The sequence below is a fragment of the Hemicordylus capensis genome, chromosome 3, assembly GCF_027244095.1.
Source record: "Hemicordylus capensis ecotype Gifberg chromosome 3, rHemCap1.1.pri, whole genome shotgun sequence".
Lineage (NCBI taxonomy): Eukaryota > Metazoa > Chordata > Lepidosauria > Squamata > Cordylidae > Hemicordylus > Hemicordylus capensis.
Window position 1 is genome coordinate 334502189 of NC_069659.1, and position 19820 is coordinate 334522008.

The 19820-nt window shown below is 43.4% G+C and overlaps 1 protein-coding gene across 10 annotated transcripts in view; it reads left to right on the top strand.

Moving 5' to 3' along the window:
• The window catches only part of LOC128350055 (multiple epidermal growth factor-like domains protein 6), a 339846-nt gene that overhangs the window by 150208 nt on the left and 169818 nt on the right, over positions 1-19820 (top strand). For all 10 annotated transcript variants that reach the window (XR_008319136.1, XR_008319137.1, XM_053307637.1 and 7 more), the window contains exon 5: positions 14088-14210. Coding sequence is in view for 8 of the 10 variants with exons in the window: in XM_053307637.1 (XP_053163612.1) it covers positions 14088-14210 (123 nt within the window). In the remaining 2 variants the exon portion in view is untranslated. The remainder of the gene's footprint in view (positions 1-14087; positions 14211-19820) is intronic.

A 19820-nucleotide genomic window follows, 5' to 3' on the forward strand; every position in this document is an offset into this window, starting at 1 on the left:
GCTTCCTTGAGTACCCATTTCACAATACAATGCTGGATTGCCTCTTCCCTCACAGACCAGTTGAGATCTGGGGTGTCAGTTCACCATGAGTTCAGGTATTATTTCATTTCTTAATATAAAATGAAATCAGACACAGGCCTGAATTCCACATACTTCTGAGTTGGTACCTTTAAGTGCCCATAACACTTCCTCGCACCTGTTTACATGCATGCAATTTCTCCTTCTCCTCCTCCTCCTCCTCCTCCTCCATCATCATCATCAGGAAATGGCATTCATTCTCTAAATGCCTGCCTACAGGCAGTAATGGGCTGGATGAGGGATAACAAATTGAAGCTGAATCCAAGCAAGATAGAGGTGCTCATTGTAGGGGCTCAGAATCTGTGGAATGAGTTAGATCTGTGCTGGATTGGGTTACACTCCCCCAGAAGGAGCATGTGCATAGCTTGGTGGTACTCCTGGACACGGGCCTTACCCTGGAATCTCGGGTGGAGGCCATGGCCAGGAGTGCTTTCTATCAGCTTTGGCTGATTCTACAGCTGCGTCCATTCCTTGAAGGGGATGACCTCAAAACAGTGGTGCATCAGCTGGTAACCTCCAGGCTCGACTATTGCAGTGTGCTCTATGTAGAGCTGCCTTTGTACATAGCTCAGAATGCAGCAGCCAGATTGGTCTCTGGGGCAACCCGGAGAGAACATGTTATGCCTGTTCTGAAACAATTACATTGGCTGCCGATATGTTTCCAGGCGAAATACAAAGTGCTGGTTATTACCTTTAAAACCCAGAATGGCTTGAGTCTGGGCTACCTTAGAAAGCTCCTTCTGCTGTATGATCCCCATCGCATGTTGAGGTCATCTGTAGAAGTCTGTCTCCAGTTGCCACCAGCATGGCTGGTGGTGTCTCAGAAATGGGCTTTCTCTACAGCTGCTCCTGCCCTCTGGAATGCACTCCCGGCAGATATCTGCAGTTTAGGCACATTGTCGGCCTTTAAGAGAGTCCTAAAGACTTATTTGTTTGGCCTGGCCTTCCAAGATTTTTAAATTGTTTTTAAGTATTTTAATTTGTTTTAAATTGTGTTTACATTGTTTTTATATTGTTTTAAGTAGTGTGTTTTAAATGGTGTTTGTTTTTATGTTTTTTAAACTAGTTGTACACTGCCCAGAGGCTCTGGATGGGGTGGTTTATCACTGTGATAAAGAAATCTATCTATCTATCTATCTATCTATCTATCTATCTATCTATCTATCTATCCCCAACTGGAGACTTGTGCACCCTTCACTTTTCTTATACAGCTAATCTAAATACTGAGGCATGCAAAGTCATCTAATTAGGGGCAATCCATGACAGTCCAACTTGGTATAAGGCAGTCTCATGTGTTAATCTTCACTGACCTGGCAAATAAAACTTCTGGATACAAAAATCCAGGTTATGACAAGCTTCTTCCTTACCCATCAGATTTTGCTAGGGTCTACCCATAAAACAACAAGTTGTGCCTGGGCTCCATTTCAGACCATCTAAATTTTTCCTGTTCTGTTTGAAAGAAAAAGTCAGCAACTTTCTTTTAAACTTTCCTCTCAATGTGATAATGCATTTCATCACATTCATACAATTCAGCAACCCATTTTCTGGATTTCCTCATTTCCATTGTAGATTAAACCTCACCATAAATTAAGAGCAAGAGTGAGCAAAGTAGTCTAGGCCCTAGATGCCTGCACAATTCAAGTAATAATTTAATATAAACAATTTAGATAACTCAAGCAAATGAGTCAAGAAGTAGCAGCCCAAGTCCTTTGTGTGCCTAAGGCAGAGTGCCAGATGCCTCCCTGACCTCATATCTGTTGGAAGTTAAAGGACTTTGTGCTGTCTCTTGTCTCAGACAGTGGAGGACAGACTAGTAATTCAGAGGGCTAGAGGGTCGAGACATTGGTCATCCCTTCTCTACTGCTCTGACACTATCCCTTTCGATATGTAGATTGCTAATCTCTTGGATTTACTTCCTTCCTCTCTCTCTCTTCCCTGCCTGCCCTTCTACCTTGCAACATGGCAAGCCTCTCTCCCTGCCCCATGTGTGCAGAGAAGATGCAGAATCCATCTGCATCCAGCTAGATAGATAGATTAGAGATCCTAACTCCTCACTTTCCTATCTAGAATGGTTCCTTAATAAATGCCTTATATATTGATTTGAAACTATGAATTGGCTCCAAGTTACTTTACTCTCAGCATACACACATGCCTAACTAAATTCCGCTGTGTTGTGTCTCTGTGCACTCTGCTATAATGAGAAAGGGATTCTCTCACCACAGAGAATTTCCAACAATATCTTCTGTCCCCCTTCAGTGTTCCCTCTCATTCCCAGATGTTGTTGAGTACAACTCCCATAATCCCCAAGCAAAAGCCATTGCAGCTGGAAATTCTGGGACTGGTAGTCAACAACATCTAGGAATCACTGTTAGAGGGGAAACTGCCACCCGTATCAACGATTGCCACCATTTGATTTTTGCGCGCTCTCTCTTGCCCGCTCTCTCTCTCTTTCTCTCTCTCTCTCTCCCACTTCCTTCATTGCTGCGAGAATAATTGCTACTATGCTCTGCACACTCTCCTACTCCTCCTCTTTTATGCACTATAGGGCTGATTATGAAAAGGGGGGAGAAGTGGAATTCATAACCAGTCCATTGAAGCACAAGGGAAGAGGTGGAGGAGAGCACATGTGCCTGTACCAGGGCAAGTAACAGCAGCAAAACGCAGGAGCACTAGAAGGCAAAGAGCTGCACCTGTGATGGAAGGTGGCAGGGTAAGGCAGGTGAGGCAACACAGGGCACCCTGGCACCCAAGTAACCCACTATCTGAGGCGACCACCTCACCTTGCCTTGTGAAAAGACAACCCCTGGAAAATACATGTTAGCAGCAGATGGTTGATGGAAGACTCTTAGTGTGATCTGATATTCCTTGCAAAAACATTCATTTCCCATCCCAAGCAGACTGTTAATTTGACCATAAATATGAAGCAAAACTTACCTAGTGACACTTACCAATAATCAGTTTTCTTCTATCTCTAATCCCAGGCTATAACATGTCACCTAAAATCTCATCTCCATGTATTCGTTTAGAATGTTTCAGCTGTTTTATAATTCCATTAATAATATAAGCGAAATATGCATCCAACTGAGAAGAGTAATTGCATGCTGAGAAATTCTTGCTTAATACAGAAAGGCTTATACAATGGCTGTACTTTGGCTGTGATTTTTGCTAACTTTAGGACAAAAATATTTTTGTAGACAGGGCTATATAAAAAAAGTTGTTTCTGTGTCTTCCTGTATGTCTTCTTGTGTGGTCTTCCTGTATATACAGGAATATATACTTCCTGTATATATCCATTATAGAAATTATTATTTCTAATGTATATTGTTCAATATGTTTGAAATGAAAGGCATCTGCAAAGCCATGAAATGATGCATACCAAGTTTGAGGAGACCGTAAAGATGCAAGTCTTGTAGACTGTTTGTATCTTCACTTGCATTAATGTATTCCAAGCAATGTTAAGATCACTTAATGAGTGTTCTCTGATGCAGGGAATTTGGAAGAAGAGCAAACAGGAGAACCTCATTATTCACGGAACTGCGCTTCATGGTCCCTTGTATCCACGTGGTTTCTAGTAGATACCCATTTCCAGTATACATGGATACTATAGGGTTAAAACCCATCCACCATTCCTAGAGGGCCAGAAGTGGCCACGGAGGTCACTTCCACCCTCTATTTTGTCTCAAGGAGCCATTTCGTGTCTCGTTTCTTCCAGAAACCAGACTTTCCCCAAAAGATTTTAATGGCTTTCTGAGGCATTTCTTCCTTTGGCACCCCGGGGCACTTGGGGAAACCATAGAGCACACCACATAATGTTCTGGGCCGTTTGGGGGTGGTTTTTTTGGCTTTCCCCCTTCACCCTGGAACCTAACCTTCCCTTTCCCCATAGTCTTAATGCCTCATTACTCGCGGTTCCATTACTCATGTAGTAGACAACGAATGGAACCCCTGCAAGTAACAAGGTTCTCCTGTAATGCTAACGCTAAGGCTTGACCAGGCAACACTGCATCTAAATTTGTGAGCCACTAAAGCTGTGCAACTCTCAGGGATGTATTTTTGACAGTGAACAGGGCTTTTGCATGGAGGGGAGAGTAGTGAAAATTGCTTACTATTCCCCTCCCCACATTCTGGACTGTTCGACAAGCCTTCAGCAGCACCGCTAGTGTCCTGGCTCCCTGTGAGGGTGGCTTGTTCCACCTTCATAACACTGTAGAGAATGTGGGCTGCTGTCTTCAGGTGAGGACTTGACAGCCCTTGAATAAATTATAGAACTTGGGCAGGAGTGGATAAGCAGTGTTCGCAGTTCAGTCGCTTCAGAAATGCCACAGCTCAGTGGCAGAGCGCATGCTGTGTATGTAGAAGGTCCCAGGAAGGACTGGGAAAGATCCCTGTCAGAAACCCTGGAGAGCCACTGCCAGCCATTACAGACGGTACTAAGATGTATGGATCAATGGTCTGAACTCATAAAAGGCAACTTCCTCTGTTCCTGACTTTCCTAGGGTGAAAGAGTTACTGCATCTGAAGCTATAGTAACCCTCATACACTTTGTAGCCTAATGGAGCCCCTGGTGGCGCAGTGGTAAAAAACTGCCGCCCTGTAACCAGAAGGTTACAAGTTCAATCCTGACCAGGGGCTCAAGGTTGACTCAGCCTTCCATCCTTCCGAGGTCGGTAAAATGAGTACCCAGAATGTTGGGGGCAATATGCTAAATAATTGTAAACTGCTTAGAGAGCTTCGGCTATAAAGCGGTATATAAATGTTAGTGCTAGTGCTAGTGCTAGTGCTAGTGCTAGTGCTAATGTACCTTGGGTGCCCCTCTAAAGTGGATTACTGTCATGAATTAGTCATTCTCAAAACCCTTCAGTATGGTAAGATAAAGGGCCTAATTGAACATGATTTTCCTTCAACCTTAGGATTGTCCCTGTAAATCACTGGTTGCTGGTTCCCCATCTCTACTTCCCTTGCCATGGGAAAATGTGGAAGATGCCATTGGGCTTTTTAATCTTCTTGTTCATTCACTTCTCCCCTTTGGTGAGGGGAGCAAAAAAGGGTCACAGGGATTTATGTGCTACCTTTCCTGAACTATGCCTCTCTATGTAGGACTACATGTATTATATATAAAATAATATTTGCTGTTTGTTAACTCTCAAGCTCTCCCTGGAAACAATCCCAGAAGAAAATAACATCTAAATAGGCCCTACAAGGAGTACAAGTTGCAGGATGGAGATAGAATGTCTCATGTGCTCAGCTGTGAAACAGTGTGCAATGTTACAGCAATTCAGAGGCGTAACAAGGCTGGAGTGGGCCCAGAGACAAAATTTTAAAATGGGCCCCTCGCTGATACACACACACACACATTCACAATATACAGTCATGTGACTTGTCTCTGGGGGGCCCCTCAAGGCATGGGGGCCCCCAGGCAGTCGCCTCCCGTTGCTTAATAGTAGTTACGCCCCTGCAGCAATTGCTCAATGGATGAGGGAGAATCATCAGGCATTGAAGAGTAATGGTGCCATCATGATAGCTTGTCAACTGAGTTCTGGAGTGTGGGTTGCCTTCTTAGTTTCTAAAAATGTGTGTAGGGTGCTGTTTTGATTTCATCAGATCAAACTGAACTTTGTCATTGACTTTGTAAAAATAATTATATACATATGTAATTCTAATTAAGGTGAGTTTTGTTTGACTTGACTGAATCAGACTAGAACCAGGGGATTAGCTGTGCTTAAGCCATCTTTCTTATATAAATTGGACCTGGATGAAATGGATTATCTAGATCCCTATCAGTCTGTCTGCAGGCCCAGTTTTGGAGTGGAAACTGCCTTGATCCCTTGGTGGAGAACTTGCCAATTGAGAGAGACAGTGTGTATGTGTCCATGTCCCTGCTGATTCTCCTGCATCTCTCAGTGGCTTTTGATACCACCAACCATGGTATCCCCTCTAGGTCACTAGTTTTGGTTAGGAGTTGAGGGAGGAAACCACATTGTTGTAGCTTGGTTCTGCTGCCCCTACCAGTTAGGAAGACTCCAGAAGGTTTACAGATGAACTGGTGGCAGCTGAAGATGGACACCTGATGATCTTAATGAGTGGTGAGGATCTTGTAGAGAAAGGTGCTCTCTCAGGTAACCCCGACCTAAGCCATTCAGGGCTTTGAAGGTAATAGACAGCACTTTGTACTGGGATAGGACCTTCTCTGTTGTCGCCCCTAGGTTGTGGAACGTGCTCCCCATGTATATAAGAGAATTATCTTCCTTGGAGGCCTTCAGGAGAGCCTTAAATACTTTTTAGCCTGGCTTTTAATGATACCTAGTTTTAATTGTAATTTTAATGTGCTTTAAATTGGTTTTTTATTTTAATTATTATGCATTTATTATTTTAGTGTAAACCGCCCTGAGCCACGTTAGGAAGGATGGTATATAAATTGAATAAAATAAATAAATAAAATAAAATAAAATATTAATTTCGATATAACATAAGTATGTTGATGTTCTATCCAAAATAGTATGCATCACAATGCAATCACATACATGTAGTAACACTTGTAGTAATTTACATTGATAATAAATTATGCATGTTTGTTTGAGTTATTTTGACAGTACATTTTTGTCCTGGTTCTTGTTTGTTGAGTGGTGGTCATCTGGAGATCTGGGATGAGGTTTCCTAAGTCTGCTGATGACGTGGTGGAAGCTCTGAATGGTTGTCTGGGAGTAGTAAGAGAGTTGCCAGTTCTGTGGGCACATCCTTTAGTGAAGCTGTCAGGAGGCAGTGGAAGAGGTAGGTAGTGGCTGAGTCAGCCCTGTGCAAATGTATAGCTGCTGATGTCAGTGGGGACTGCTGGCCATTGGGGAGCTATGTGCTTGCTCCACCACTTCCTTCTGTCAGTTGCCAATGAAGATGTGCTTTCTCCTCACCTCTCAGTCATAGGAATATAGAAAGCTGCCTTATGCTGAGTCAAACCATTGGTCCATCTAGCTCAGTATTATCTATACTGACTGGCAGCAACTCTCCAGCTCTCCAAGAGTTATACAAACATGTGTAATTCATGAAGGAGTCTCTCCCAGCCCTATCTGGAGATACCAGGGAATGAACCTGGGACCTTCTGCATGCAAGAATACAGATGCTCTTCTATTGAGCTATGGCCCCATCCCCTAATGGGAATATCTTACTGTGCTCATATGTAGTCTTCCATTCAAATGCAAACCAAGGCAGGCCCTGCTTAGCAAAGGGGGAAACCACAAAACAAAGGGGCAACCACAAGACCATTGCATCAACCTCAACATACCCCCCAGTAGTCCCTGCTAGTATGGATGAGATTGGATGAACTGGCAGATGTGGATTAAGAGTGGGAGTCCAACTTAGGAGTTGGAGTGTTGTTTTTCCTGGAAGTGCCTTTTATTCGCTTAGACTGATTGTTCAACTACAGCCATTTTAAGATCTGGCAATAATGATACATGCCTTGGTCACTTGGGGCTGGACACACTCTACATGGAACCTGCCTTTTGAAGACTACGTGGACACTTCAGTTGATTCAAAATGTCACTGTTAATTGTGGGAATGACCCAGCACATTACACTGATGTAAAAATCTGCAGGTTTGGACCACTAAATGTGCTGGTTTAGACCACTAAACCTGTAAACAGCCTGAGCTCAAGTGACCTAAGGAAATCTCTCCTCTCTTGCCAGCCTCCCCATAAGCTAAGCTTGTCTGAAGAGAGAAGTCCCTTTCTTGTTTGAGATGATAAGGTTGGGAGTGACAAGAAGCCAGGCTTTCTCAGTAGCCACATCCACCTTTTGAAATGCCTGCCAGACTGATTCCATCCTCACTTTCTGAAGTTTAGTTAAAATGCTTATATTTCAGCAGGTGTTCCACAGATTAAGCCGCTGCGATTTTATTTGTTGGTTTTATCTGTTTCTGCTGCTATATTGGGTTTCATGGTTCAGTAGGTTGTAATCTCACTTAACTGAGATGTTATTGATATGTATGTATGGTGGTTTGTCTCGAATTCTCTGGCGTGTGAATTGCATGCAGGATTATTATTTTTTATTAATCATTTTCCAGACACGTATTGCACTCATGATTCATTGAGAAACAGAGTCATAGTAAGGATCAGCAGAATTAGAGCTGCTTTTTCCTCTTATGTTTATAAAAATATCACCTTGGTGGAGGAGGAGTCTGTAGATTAACAATGCAATAAAGATGAGGTAATTATTTTTTTAAATGCAAGCTCAGTGTTTGCTGGTAGACACAATAGATATGACAAGTGATTCCAGAGAACACTGTTCCCTGTCCCTTGGATCTGTGGTCAACTCTTCTATTTTATGTATGTATGTATTTACCATATTTCTATTCTGCCTGATATGTACATATCTAGGCGAGGTACAAAATGTAAAATATTTAAAACTCACAGATTAAAATACATGACAATAAAACAATAGTATAAAATAGTTATTAAAACACGTGTTAAAAATTATTAAATTAAATGCCTGCAAAAACAGGAGCGTCTTGAGGTTCTTCCTGAAAATAAACAGAGAAGGAGATGCTCTTATTTCAGTAGGGAGCATATTCCAAAGCCCCTGGGTGGCCACAGAGAAAGCCCGGTCATGGGTCACCACCAAACTAGCCAGTGGCATCTGTAACTGGACCTCTCCAGAAGATCGTAACATTCTATGCACTTTGGAGACTAGAAGCCTAACTCATACACTCTTATATTGGCAGCACGGGCTCCTACTATTCCTAGGTTCTCAATGTCCTTGATTTATTATAGTGCTTGTTCCTTGCTTACTCCTGCTGCCACACTCTGTTGGCCTCTCCTGCTGGTCCTCAGGGAATGCCAGATGGAACTCTGGGATTTATGATAAATATGACAAATATTTTTGTCAAATATTTTTGACAAATAAAATGGCTCCCTGTCCCTAAAGGGCAGTCTAAATAAGAAACATAAGATAGACCCCAGCAACAGCCACTGGAGGGATGGGTAGGGCCAGTTGCTCTCCCCCTGCTAAATAAAGAGAACCACCACTTTTAAAAGGTGCCTCTTTGCTCAGTTAGCAGGGGATTTGTAGTTCTTGTAAAAGTATCATGTCACATGGAATAGCACATTCTCTGAGGCTGTTCTCATACACAGCTTAATCCAGGGTAGGGAAGTCCAGTGTCAGTGTCAACTCCTGGCAACCACAGAGCCCTGTAGTTGTCTTTGGTAGAATACAGGCAGGGTTTACCATTACCATCTCCCTCACAGTATAAGATGAAGCCTTTCAGCATCTTCCTATATCGCTGCTGCCCAATACAGGTGTTTCCTATATTGGGAAACATACCAGTGGGGAAACATACCAGCCAGGATTTGAACTGGCAACCTCTGGCTTGCTCAGTCAAGTGATTTCCCCGCTGCGCCATTAGGTGGTTGGGGACACCCTATATAGATACAAGAAAATAGGTTTGCAGCAACATCCTTAGACATTATCTACAACTTACCCAGCCACCTAATGGCGCAGCGGGGAAATGCCTTGCCTATCAAGCAAGAGGTTGCTGGTTCAAATCCCTGCTGCTATGTTTCCCAGGAAACACCTACATCGGGCAGCAGCGATATAGGAAGATGCTGAAAGGCATCATCTCATACTGCGCAGGAGGAGGCAATGGTAAACCCCTCATGTATTCTACCAAAGACAACCACAGGGCTCTGTGGTCGCCAGGAGTCGACACCGACTCAACAGCACACCTTTACCTTACAACCTACCCACAAGTTTTCCTTCTGATAATGGCCTTGCAGTATGGGCTAGGTTTTTCTGGACTGCTGGATCCAGGTAAAGTGTGCCCTCAACCGCATCCAGCACCCTCATGCCTGTTTCCCTCAGTGTTCACTGTAATTGTAGGCACATGTCTTCTGTCTGAAAGTGCATAATACAAATGTCATAAATATCTATTTATTCATTTAAAACATTGAAGCTCTTTTAAAAGTGCAATGGAGAGGAAGGCTGGCAAAGTTCCTCTGGCAAGGGGGCATTCCAGTGGCAGGCGGCCACTACTGAAAAAGCCCTAACCAGATCTGTGTCAAAGGCTGGGCCAAGAGCAGGGCCTGTGAAGAAGAGTGAAGGATTCTGGCTGATTCCGATGGGCAAATGTGGTCCAGCTACCTGCTGCTTGTGTTTGAGCACGGGCTGCTCCCAGCCTGGCCGCACACAGAGATGGGTGCCTAGAGTGCCTGTCTCTTGTGGGAATCCCCCAATGCGGCATGTGTGTCACGCACTGTATTGTGGGATTCATGGAGGGCCGGGACAATGAGTCCCAGCCACAGCTCAATCCACCCTGCTGCATGGAGCATGGTGCATGGAGCAGGGTTGATCGTGTGGTAGCTCTGTGTTCCCACCGAGCTGCCAATGATCACCTAAGGGGAAGGCAAGGCTTGGGAAGGTTTGCCCAACAGGTTGTGTGAATGGCCCCAGTGAGTAGCTTTTAGCACCTATTTAACTACCATACAATTCAGCCGACCTTCCTGTCTTTCTCTTGTAAAAACTCACTGCTTTAGACACTGCCACTGCTTTTTGAGTTGTCATTAACCTCTCCATGATTTTAAAATGTCCTTCAGCTTCCTAGTGAGGAGAAAATGTTCTTCATAGTGAGGAGAAAATGTTCTCATCCAAGATGAGAGAGGCTGAGAGAGGCTCATGTCTCCTCCTGGAGAAGCCGCTGACAGTCTGTGCAGACAATACTGAGCTAGATGGACCAATGGTCTGACTCAGTATATGGCAGCTGCCTATGTTCCTAGAGGGGTTTTTTTTTTTTTAAATGGAATAATAATTCGTAGTAGTTGTGGGCCCATCTCTGGTCTCATACAAGCAGGTTGGCACCATCTTGTCTTTTTAGCAACCTGCATCCATGTGTGGAATTGAAGTCGATTGCCCTCTGTGGTAATTAAAGGCAATACATTTCTGACCTGCTGTATGTATTAAAGATTCCTGCTTTGTTCTGAAGGGGGCGGAAAATGGGTAGAGCAGTCAGTAACTACCACTTAAAATTACTGTGGGCTTTGTTTATGGGCTATTGCCCTGAGAATGTGAATGCTTTGGCAGAGCTTATTCCACTCCAGTGGTTTATTACAGGTCCATTGAGCTATGACATGCACCAAAGTCAGCTTATTACGGTTCACAAAACAGCTTAGCCCTACAAGTGTGGTCCCTGAAACAGAGGCCAAGTAGCAATGCATAACAGATTAAAACAAAAAATAGAGGCAGTGGCTTATCTAAGTATGCATTCATACAATTGTTTTTAGTAGAGAAAGCAGGTTGAATAAATATGTTACTCTAATAAAATGGCCTTTTATTCCAAAAGAGAGGGTGGCTAAGGTCTTTTATAAGCTCAGTCAACACAGAGATCAAAATAACAAACGTGTGTGTGTGTGTTTTACTGGTGATTTTGAATAAATGTGTGTGTTTGATAGATTTTCTTTGGTTACCTTGACTTTATTTAATTATTTCAATATCCTTCCTTCTGGATTCCAAAACTTGGAACACGCTTCCAAATGAACATGCATTTTATTTTCAATTAAGATCCTCTTAAGATGTGCATTTTTGGTGGTTGTTACTGCAGCTCTCTAAGTTACTTTAATGATTGTCAGAGAACATCTCTCTAGGGTCTTGGGTGTGTGTGCCTGCCCCGCCCCCCCACTGCCAGTTAAAAGGAATCAATAAAAGAGAGGCAGAACATAAAACAAACAAAACATGTAGCAGGTTGGGTAAAAATAAATGAATGTTATTTAAAGCAAATTAAATTCTGATTTCTAAATATAATCTGGTTGTTTGTTTCTGTTCAGGAATAATCAGCTTTTAAAATCAAATATACACTTAACACCAACATAAATGATAAAGCCTGTACTTGTGCTCTCCTAAAATTGAATCTATGGACCTCTGTCAAAAAAATTTGCTTTAACTAGTGCTTTCTTTAGAAAAGAATAAGCCATTAGGAACAATATTTGCCCTTTGAGAACATGATGCAATTAAGTCATATATTGTTTCTGTCATTGTGCAGTCCCTATTGGAACCAGCAGTGGCTAAGTCATCATACACTTTAGTTTCAGGAGATCCCATTGTGCATTGTACTTAAGCTAGGTGGGTTCAATAATTATGTTTTATAGATGCGACACATAGATAATTATGAAGATAGCCATGTAGTTCACATCCCAGGAAAACATCTGCTATTTTGCCTAGTCTCTACTAACCCTTCTAGAACATTGCTTCTAGAACATTCTTGGCACTTAATCTTCAAGCAAGTGATCTTGGTTAGTGTCCTTTTATGTATATAAACAGATGCAAAAAGAAACCCATTAATTACAAAACTTCTCCTTTTGTCTGGAATTACATATACTTCTGTACTGCACCGCATGATCAAAAGCTTTGAATTACGCTCTTAGGTAGTATACAGGTTATTTTTAATAAGAAATTTTTAGTAGGGTCTTTCTGTGGTCAGCAAGAGAATTGGTTCTCTTGTTTGCATGGAAGAGCCAATTTCCCCATTCAAGAGCCACCGCAGGGGGAGGGGGTGGGCGGGGGCAGGAAAGGAAAGGGAAAAAGGTGGCAGTGGGAGCAGGAAGCCAGGAAGTGGCGGGTTGGTGTGCGAAAGGAGATTGCTGGCGCTGCCGATGTGGCCCTTTTGATAGCGGGTGTCTGGACTTGAGCACAGTTCCAGGGGTAACCGTGCCTCAGGAAACCAATGGTATAGCAACTAATATATGCATAATTGTTTAGAGGATACATCAATTACAAAACTGAAAAGTTGATGTGAATGAATTATGCAACTGAGTAGTGATTTATACCAGATTTTTCTTAGTGATGTAAACCACTGATTTAAACTAGCTCTTTATTAAATAGATGTATTAAGCTCCGTCACGGAGCAAGCGGGGGCTGTGGGGATCGGAGGCCATGTGGCCCCCGGAAGTTCCAGGATCCCCCGCACGAGGCATCCTGGAGAGACCCCCGAGCCCGGGAGGCTGCTTGCAGCCTCCCGGTCGGGGGTCTACTCATGTGTCGCCGTGCGCCGTGGCAACACACGAGCAAAAAGATGAGGTTAACAGAGTGAACTCGTCTGAGGGGAGGGGTAATTAGACAGGCTAGCCGCCTTGGGAGCACTGGGCTCGCCTGCGAGCCCAGTGGTTCCCACAATCCCTGGAAAGCGGGCTGAGCTCCCTTAGCCCGCTTTTCAGTGATCGTGAGAATATCTTCAATATGTGAGTTCTGTTAGATATTCCTTTTCGGGCATGGGGTTGCAGCTGAGTGGCAGAACATCTGCATGCTTGCATTCAGGAGGGCCCATTTCAGTCCCTGGCATCTCCAGATAGGGGCGGGAGAGAGTCCTGTCTGCAACCTTGAAAAAATGATGCCATTCAATGTAGACAATACTGAGCTAGATGGACCAAGAGTCTGACTCTGTATAAGATAGCTTCCTATGTTCCCCCTACCAAGCAATCTACCACTGAGCTACTGATGAGACTAGAGATGATTTATAATTGTGTAAGAAGATCAGTGTATTGAAGATGACTTCAAGATTTTTTTCTTACATACCTCTTCCCTAGGCTTGCTTCTGAAGAGAACCCTTGGGCACTTTTGTCTTCTCTCCAGGATGAGAGCTGTTTATCTGCAACTGCCAGCCTTTGTAAAAATTCTACTGTGTAAAAATATATTGGTGTCCTTGATAACACATTGGACTAACCCTTGTCTAGGACTGAAGTGCAGAAGTGAGAGAGGCCTGCACAATGTGTGACCCACCAAGCCAAATGCAACCCACCAAGTAAATGCCTAGTAACCTAGGTGTAGTGGGCAGAATACAAATAGGCTAGTGGAAGGAAGGAAGGGGTCTGCTGGGCAAACTCCCAGGACATTTACTGAGCCCCCTGGTGGGCCACTGTATGTAGTTGGTGGGCTGTGTGTGTCCTGATGTTGTGCCAGTCATGCAAGCAAAAAGCAAAGAAGTTGGTCTATCGGCTATATTTTCTGTGTTTCATCATTCTAAAATGCTTCTTGTTGCAGACGTAAATGAATGTACTTTTGAGAATGGAGGCTGTCAGGACCAATGCTGCAATACAATTGGCAGCTACTACTGCAGATGTCCAGCTGGTCAGAAACTGGGGGAAGACAAGAAATCATGTGAAGGTAACAGAACAATGTCTCTTGCTTCATCAGCTATATATCAGCAACACTTACTAAATATTTATTTATTTATTTATTTTATCAATCAGATTTGTACATTGCCCCAAACTTTCATATCTGGGCAGTTAACAATAGCATAAAACAAGTTAAAAACATATACAAAAACTTAAAAACAATTTAACAATTTTCAAAATAAACCAGAGATTAAAACCCAAAAAATGTTTAGGAAGCTGAGAAAGCTTGGGCGAAAAGATGGGTTTTCAGGTGTTTTTTGAAAATTGCCAGAGATGGGGAGGATTGTATCTCAGCAGGGAGCGAGATACAATCCCCGGGGGCAGCAATCTCGGGGCAGCGACCGAGAAGGCCCGTCTCTGTGTAGCCACCAAACGAGTTGGCGGTAACTAGAAACGGACCTTCTCAGATGACCTCAATGGGCGGTGGGGCTCGTAGTGAAGAAGACGCTCTCTTAGATACCCGGGACTTAAGCCGTTTAGGGCTTTATAAGTTATAACTAGCACTTTGTATTTTGTCCGGAAGCCTATTGGCAGCCAGTGTAGCTCCATCAGTAAAGGAGTAACATGGTCTCTCCGAGATGACCTAGAGACCAATCTGGCTGCTGCATTCTGAACCAACTGAAGTTTCCAGACTACGTACAAAGCCAGCCCCATGTAGAGCGCATTACAGAAGTCAAGTCCGGAGGTTACCAACAGATGTACCACTGTTTTGAGGTCATTGATCTTGAGAAACGGGCGCAGCTGGCGTATCAGCCGGAACTTATAGAAAGCACCCCTGGCCACCACCTCAACCTGAGAAACCAGGGAGAGGTGTGAATCCAGAAGTACTCCCAGACTGCGAACTTGTTCCTTTTGGGGAAGTGTGACCCCATCTAGAACAGGTAGATCAAAATTGTCTCTAGAGTTCTGACCATGCACAATAAGTACCTCCGTCTTATCTGGATTCAGCTTCAGTTTATTCTCCCTCATCCAGCCCATTACTGCTTCCAAAATGGTAAATAGGGAAGTGGTACTATGCATAAACAATGCAAAAACAAATACCACTAAATGAATAAGATGTAAACTATTTATGTAAGTATAAAATACATCAACTTGCTACAATGTGAACAATGTGTAACCCATACAAACAATGAGTATAACAAGATTTCACGATATATCTGTTTCACTGCTGCTGCTTCAGAAATACATTGTTTCCAACCATGACTGTCTACACAGTTTCACAAAGTCAGTGTCTTCAACCTGTTTGCTGTGAAGATTCTTTATACTTCCTCCAATCCCCGTTGCTAGAATTCTTGCAGGAGAGTGTGAGTTGCTCCACAAAAACTTTTCAGAAGGAATAAACCAAACTTTAAGAACAACACTTCTACACAAATATAATAATACAAACTTTCTACATATATGATAACAGAAACTGCACTTACCCAGGTGAATACGCCAAAACAGAACAAACTGCTGAGTCAAGACATGCAGCCTCCCTCTTATCAGTTTCGTTAACAAACCGCTCTCTTACAATTTATAGTATTCACCACTCAATTACATGCAGCTGTTAACCCTCAGCACTCAATTATTTAGAACTGTTAATCTCCAACAGTTCCATTTGCGCATGCATGGTGGCCATTAAAAAAAGAAATTAAAAATGGCCGGCGAAAGAAATGGCCACCGCGCATGTGCAAACGGTCTCTGCGAGGCCCTGGGCCATGCCAGCCCTCACAGAGGCCATTTGCACATGTGCAGCAGCCTCCAAAATGCCGCCACACCGATTTATGGAGGCACGAATGGGCCAAAAAATAACAGTCTGGTGGGCCGCAGCGGTGATTTTCAAGGCTGGCGGGGGGCAGGGGAATGTTCGTGGACACACACATGCACAGCCCCTGTGGCCTATAGGAAGCCCACCAAAGGGGCAGAAGGTAATTAAATTTATTTTAAATTTTTAAAAGAAAATAAAAAATCTGTGAACCAGTCATGGGGGTTCGGTGCTGGTCCGGACGGAACCAGTGGGGGGGGGGTTTGGTTCAACTCTGAACCCCCAAACCACTCAACTGGTTTGCGCATCCCTACTTTAGGATACTGACATAACTTATGTCTGCATTGTGAAAATGAAGTTGTAAAATTGCAAAAACATATGAGTATACCCTTAATGGGTTTTTCCATGCTGGAAGCCTTTAAGCAGCAATTCTTCATAATTTTTTTTGAACAGCACCTGGTAATGTTGAGCCTCACAAATAAAATGTGGCGGTGGTGGTGATGATCCAGTTAAGTGCTTTCTCTCTCAGAGTTAGTACTTTCTGCTCCCTTTGAACTTCATGGTCACTTTGGAGGTTGACATCCTGTCTAACCAAGCACTTGTACTTCTAGGGACTGCAGGGGTGCAACAGGACACCTAATGCAACTTCCCTATCTCCCTGTGAGCTCACTTGCACAAGGGCATTTAGACTCCAGAGTGCTCCCCAAGCCCCATGAGAGCTTCCATTCTTTCAGAGCCCTTCTGCAGTGTGGGGACTCCGGGGAGCACTCCAGAATCTAAAGGCTCTTGCTCAGCTATGCTTGTGCCAGTGGACGGCGGGAAGCCCCACGAGGGAGCTGTCATATCCCTGCAGCCCCTAGAAGTGTGAGTGCTTTGTTAGTCAGGATGTTAGCCAATTTTTGGCTTCCCCTATGATCTCCATAGCTCCGTGTTGCCAGAGTGGCATGGGACATAAGACATGGCTGCATTTTGGGTTGATGGGTTGCAGATTCCCCTCTCTCCCCCCCGCTTTGATTTATGGTTTCTGCAAAAAGTGGGGTCGCAAGTTGTGGAAAATCTGTAACTGATGTTTCACTTCCTGATATAATACAGGCCACAGAGACTGGTGTGTCTAATCTTGATTTTGTGTTTTGTACTTCTCAGTGGTTTTGAGCTTTGTCATGCATTCTGAAACATAATGTTGTGTAGCTGACCTCTTGGAATGAGCCTGGGAGGATCCTCTAATTACAGACAGAATGGAAATGTATAGATAGATATAGATATAGATATTTAGCATATTTGTATACTGCCCACTACCAAAGTCTCTAGATGGTTTACAACATCAAAACAAACCAAGAAATTTTAAAACAATTTAAAACATATAGAAATTCAAATTGAAATAGTTACCCATAAAAACCACTAAATAGCTAAAAAGGTTGGCTGAAGAATGTGTCTTCAGCTGTTTTCTAAAGGTCAACAGGGATGAAGCAGCTCTAATCTCAGCACAAAGTGTGTTCCACAGCTCTGGGGCAACTACAGAGAAGGCTCACCACCGGGTCATCATCAGATGAGCCAGCAGCACCCTCAATCAAACCTCCCCTGGAGGCTTCACACACAGGGCTTCTACCCTGAATCTACTTCAGAGGAGAGTGTGTGTGTTCACACATCAGACAAATTTACCCCGAAGTCCCTTCGAGATTCTTGGGCCCACTCCACACACAAATCGGGCGTTGTCTTGTGAATTCTAGCTTATCTCAACGTATTTCTGGGTTTTTAAAATGCTGGTTTTAAGCTACTTTTTCTGAAAACACCTGAGCAAATAGGGAAAGGCACTGACATAGAATCATTAGCATGATAAGAGGGATAGAGATGGAGATATTTAGGAAGCGCCCCCCCCTCAACAATTGGCTACAAGGAAAGCATGGAGCGTGCCATGTTAACTTGTTTCAAAACAAAATCAATTCAGAGGGGAGGGGCTGCTTCCCTCAATGCTGCGAGTGTAGTTCAAAGTGGCTTCGTTCAACATTCACCCCGAAGCATGAAGCCATGTGCAAATAACTTCCTGAAGGTCTTAATAGGCGGTGGGGTTCATAGTGAAGGAATAAAAGGCGTTAATATCCCTGTCAAACCTACATTAATAAAAGGCGTTGATATCCCTGTCAAACCTACCTGAGAATAATTTATTGGAGAAATAATCAAGGAATTGTGATGAAGTTCTTCCATCTACAAATGGGTTAAGCTTCAAGAGCTATTCAACAGTGCATCAGCCTGCCTCATGCAATGGTGGGTTCTCCTTTGCTGGCAGTTCTCAAACAGAGGCTGGTCTGTCAGGCCTACAGCAATGCTGTAGGAGATTCCTGTACGGAGCAGGGGACTGGAGATCTCCAAGATCCAAGTCTAAAATTTTGTGATTCCAAGATGCTTGAAAATTAATACAGCCTATATGATTCTAGGAAACAACCTTTCCTCTTTACTTTCTTCTTGTTGATGAGGCATTCATATTGGGCAATTAAAAGGGATTAATGTTTCTTTCTTTCTGTGTGTGTTTGGGTTTTCTTTCCTTCCTTCTTTCTCACTTTCTTTTGACAGATGCTAGCTTCTTTCTTATTCTAATTACTTACTAGATTCAAAATGATCTGGTGCTAGTTTGAGGTGTTTATTTTGCCTTCGACTATTCTTTTATCCAGACAGTCAATTTGTATTGAATTAGAGTGTGCACTTGAAGCATCCTGAGGCATTCACCTCCTAGCAAACCTTCTTAGTCCAGCCCTCTTTCTTAGCCCTGGTAATTCATACTTTCCCTCTGCAGTATCCAAGGGTAGTTGTGCCTTTGATGTCAAGAGCATAATGGTCTAATGTGTCTGGGAATCAGAATACCAACCTTCTGTCTCAAAATACTTAATGACTTGTTTAGGAGGACGGATGAAAAAAAGATGGACTTCCTCTTGGGCAAGAGAAGGGCTCACTGTATGGTTGAGACTACCATGTCCTTGAACCCATTTTCTGATGTGGTTTTGTGTTATATTCTGTACAGTGTATATCCACCCAAATTTTCAGCACTGAAAAAGGTTATTACTACTGTTTCTATCCTGTACACCTCCCTGAACTCCTTAGAGGGAGGGCAAGGCTCTGCCCCTCCATTTTATTTTCACAACGGCCCTGTGACACCGGTTAGGTTGAGAGATGGTGACTGTCCCAGGGTCAATCTGTTAACTTCATGGCTGAGTTGCAGATTTGAACCTGGGTCTCCCTAATGCTAGTCCAGCAGCCTAACCACATCACACTGGCTATTGAGAGTGAGCCCAGCCTAGATGATTAGATGATCAACATTTGCTGAATGCATGAAAAAGTGTGTGATGTAGTATGTTTCCTAGGCTTGCATATGCTTTATGAGAGTTAGATAAGGAGGCTGTTCTCACAAGCAGCCAAGAAATGCTATCCATGCACCCAGAAACTGCGACCCACTTGTCTGTGGGGTAGGTACGCTTCTGTAGCCTTCCTTCCCGCATGGCTTCCTGCCCGTGTCCCTGATCGTGAGAAAGGGCCCAAGAATTATGTTTTGAATTCATGGAAAAATGAAAACAAAGCATCCTCCAACAAACCTGAACAGGAATTTGGCTCAATAGAGGCTATCCTTTAGGGCAGGGGTAGGCCACCTTGGCTCTCCAGCTGTTGTTGAACTACATCATATACATCACCATATAACTACAACTTCTAACCAATAAATTGTGGTTGGCAATGTTGGGAGTTGGCAGCTGGATAGCCAAGATGGACTACCCCTGCTTTAGGGCCTCAGTTTTAAGAATGAACTCACTTGGAAATCACTTGACTTATTTTGTGTAAACATGGGTTAGGATAGTATTTAAGACCAAGTTC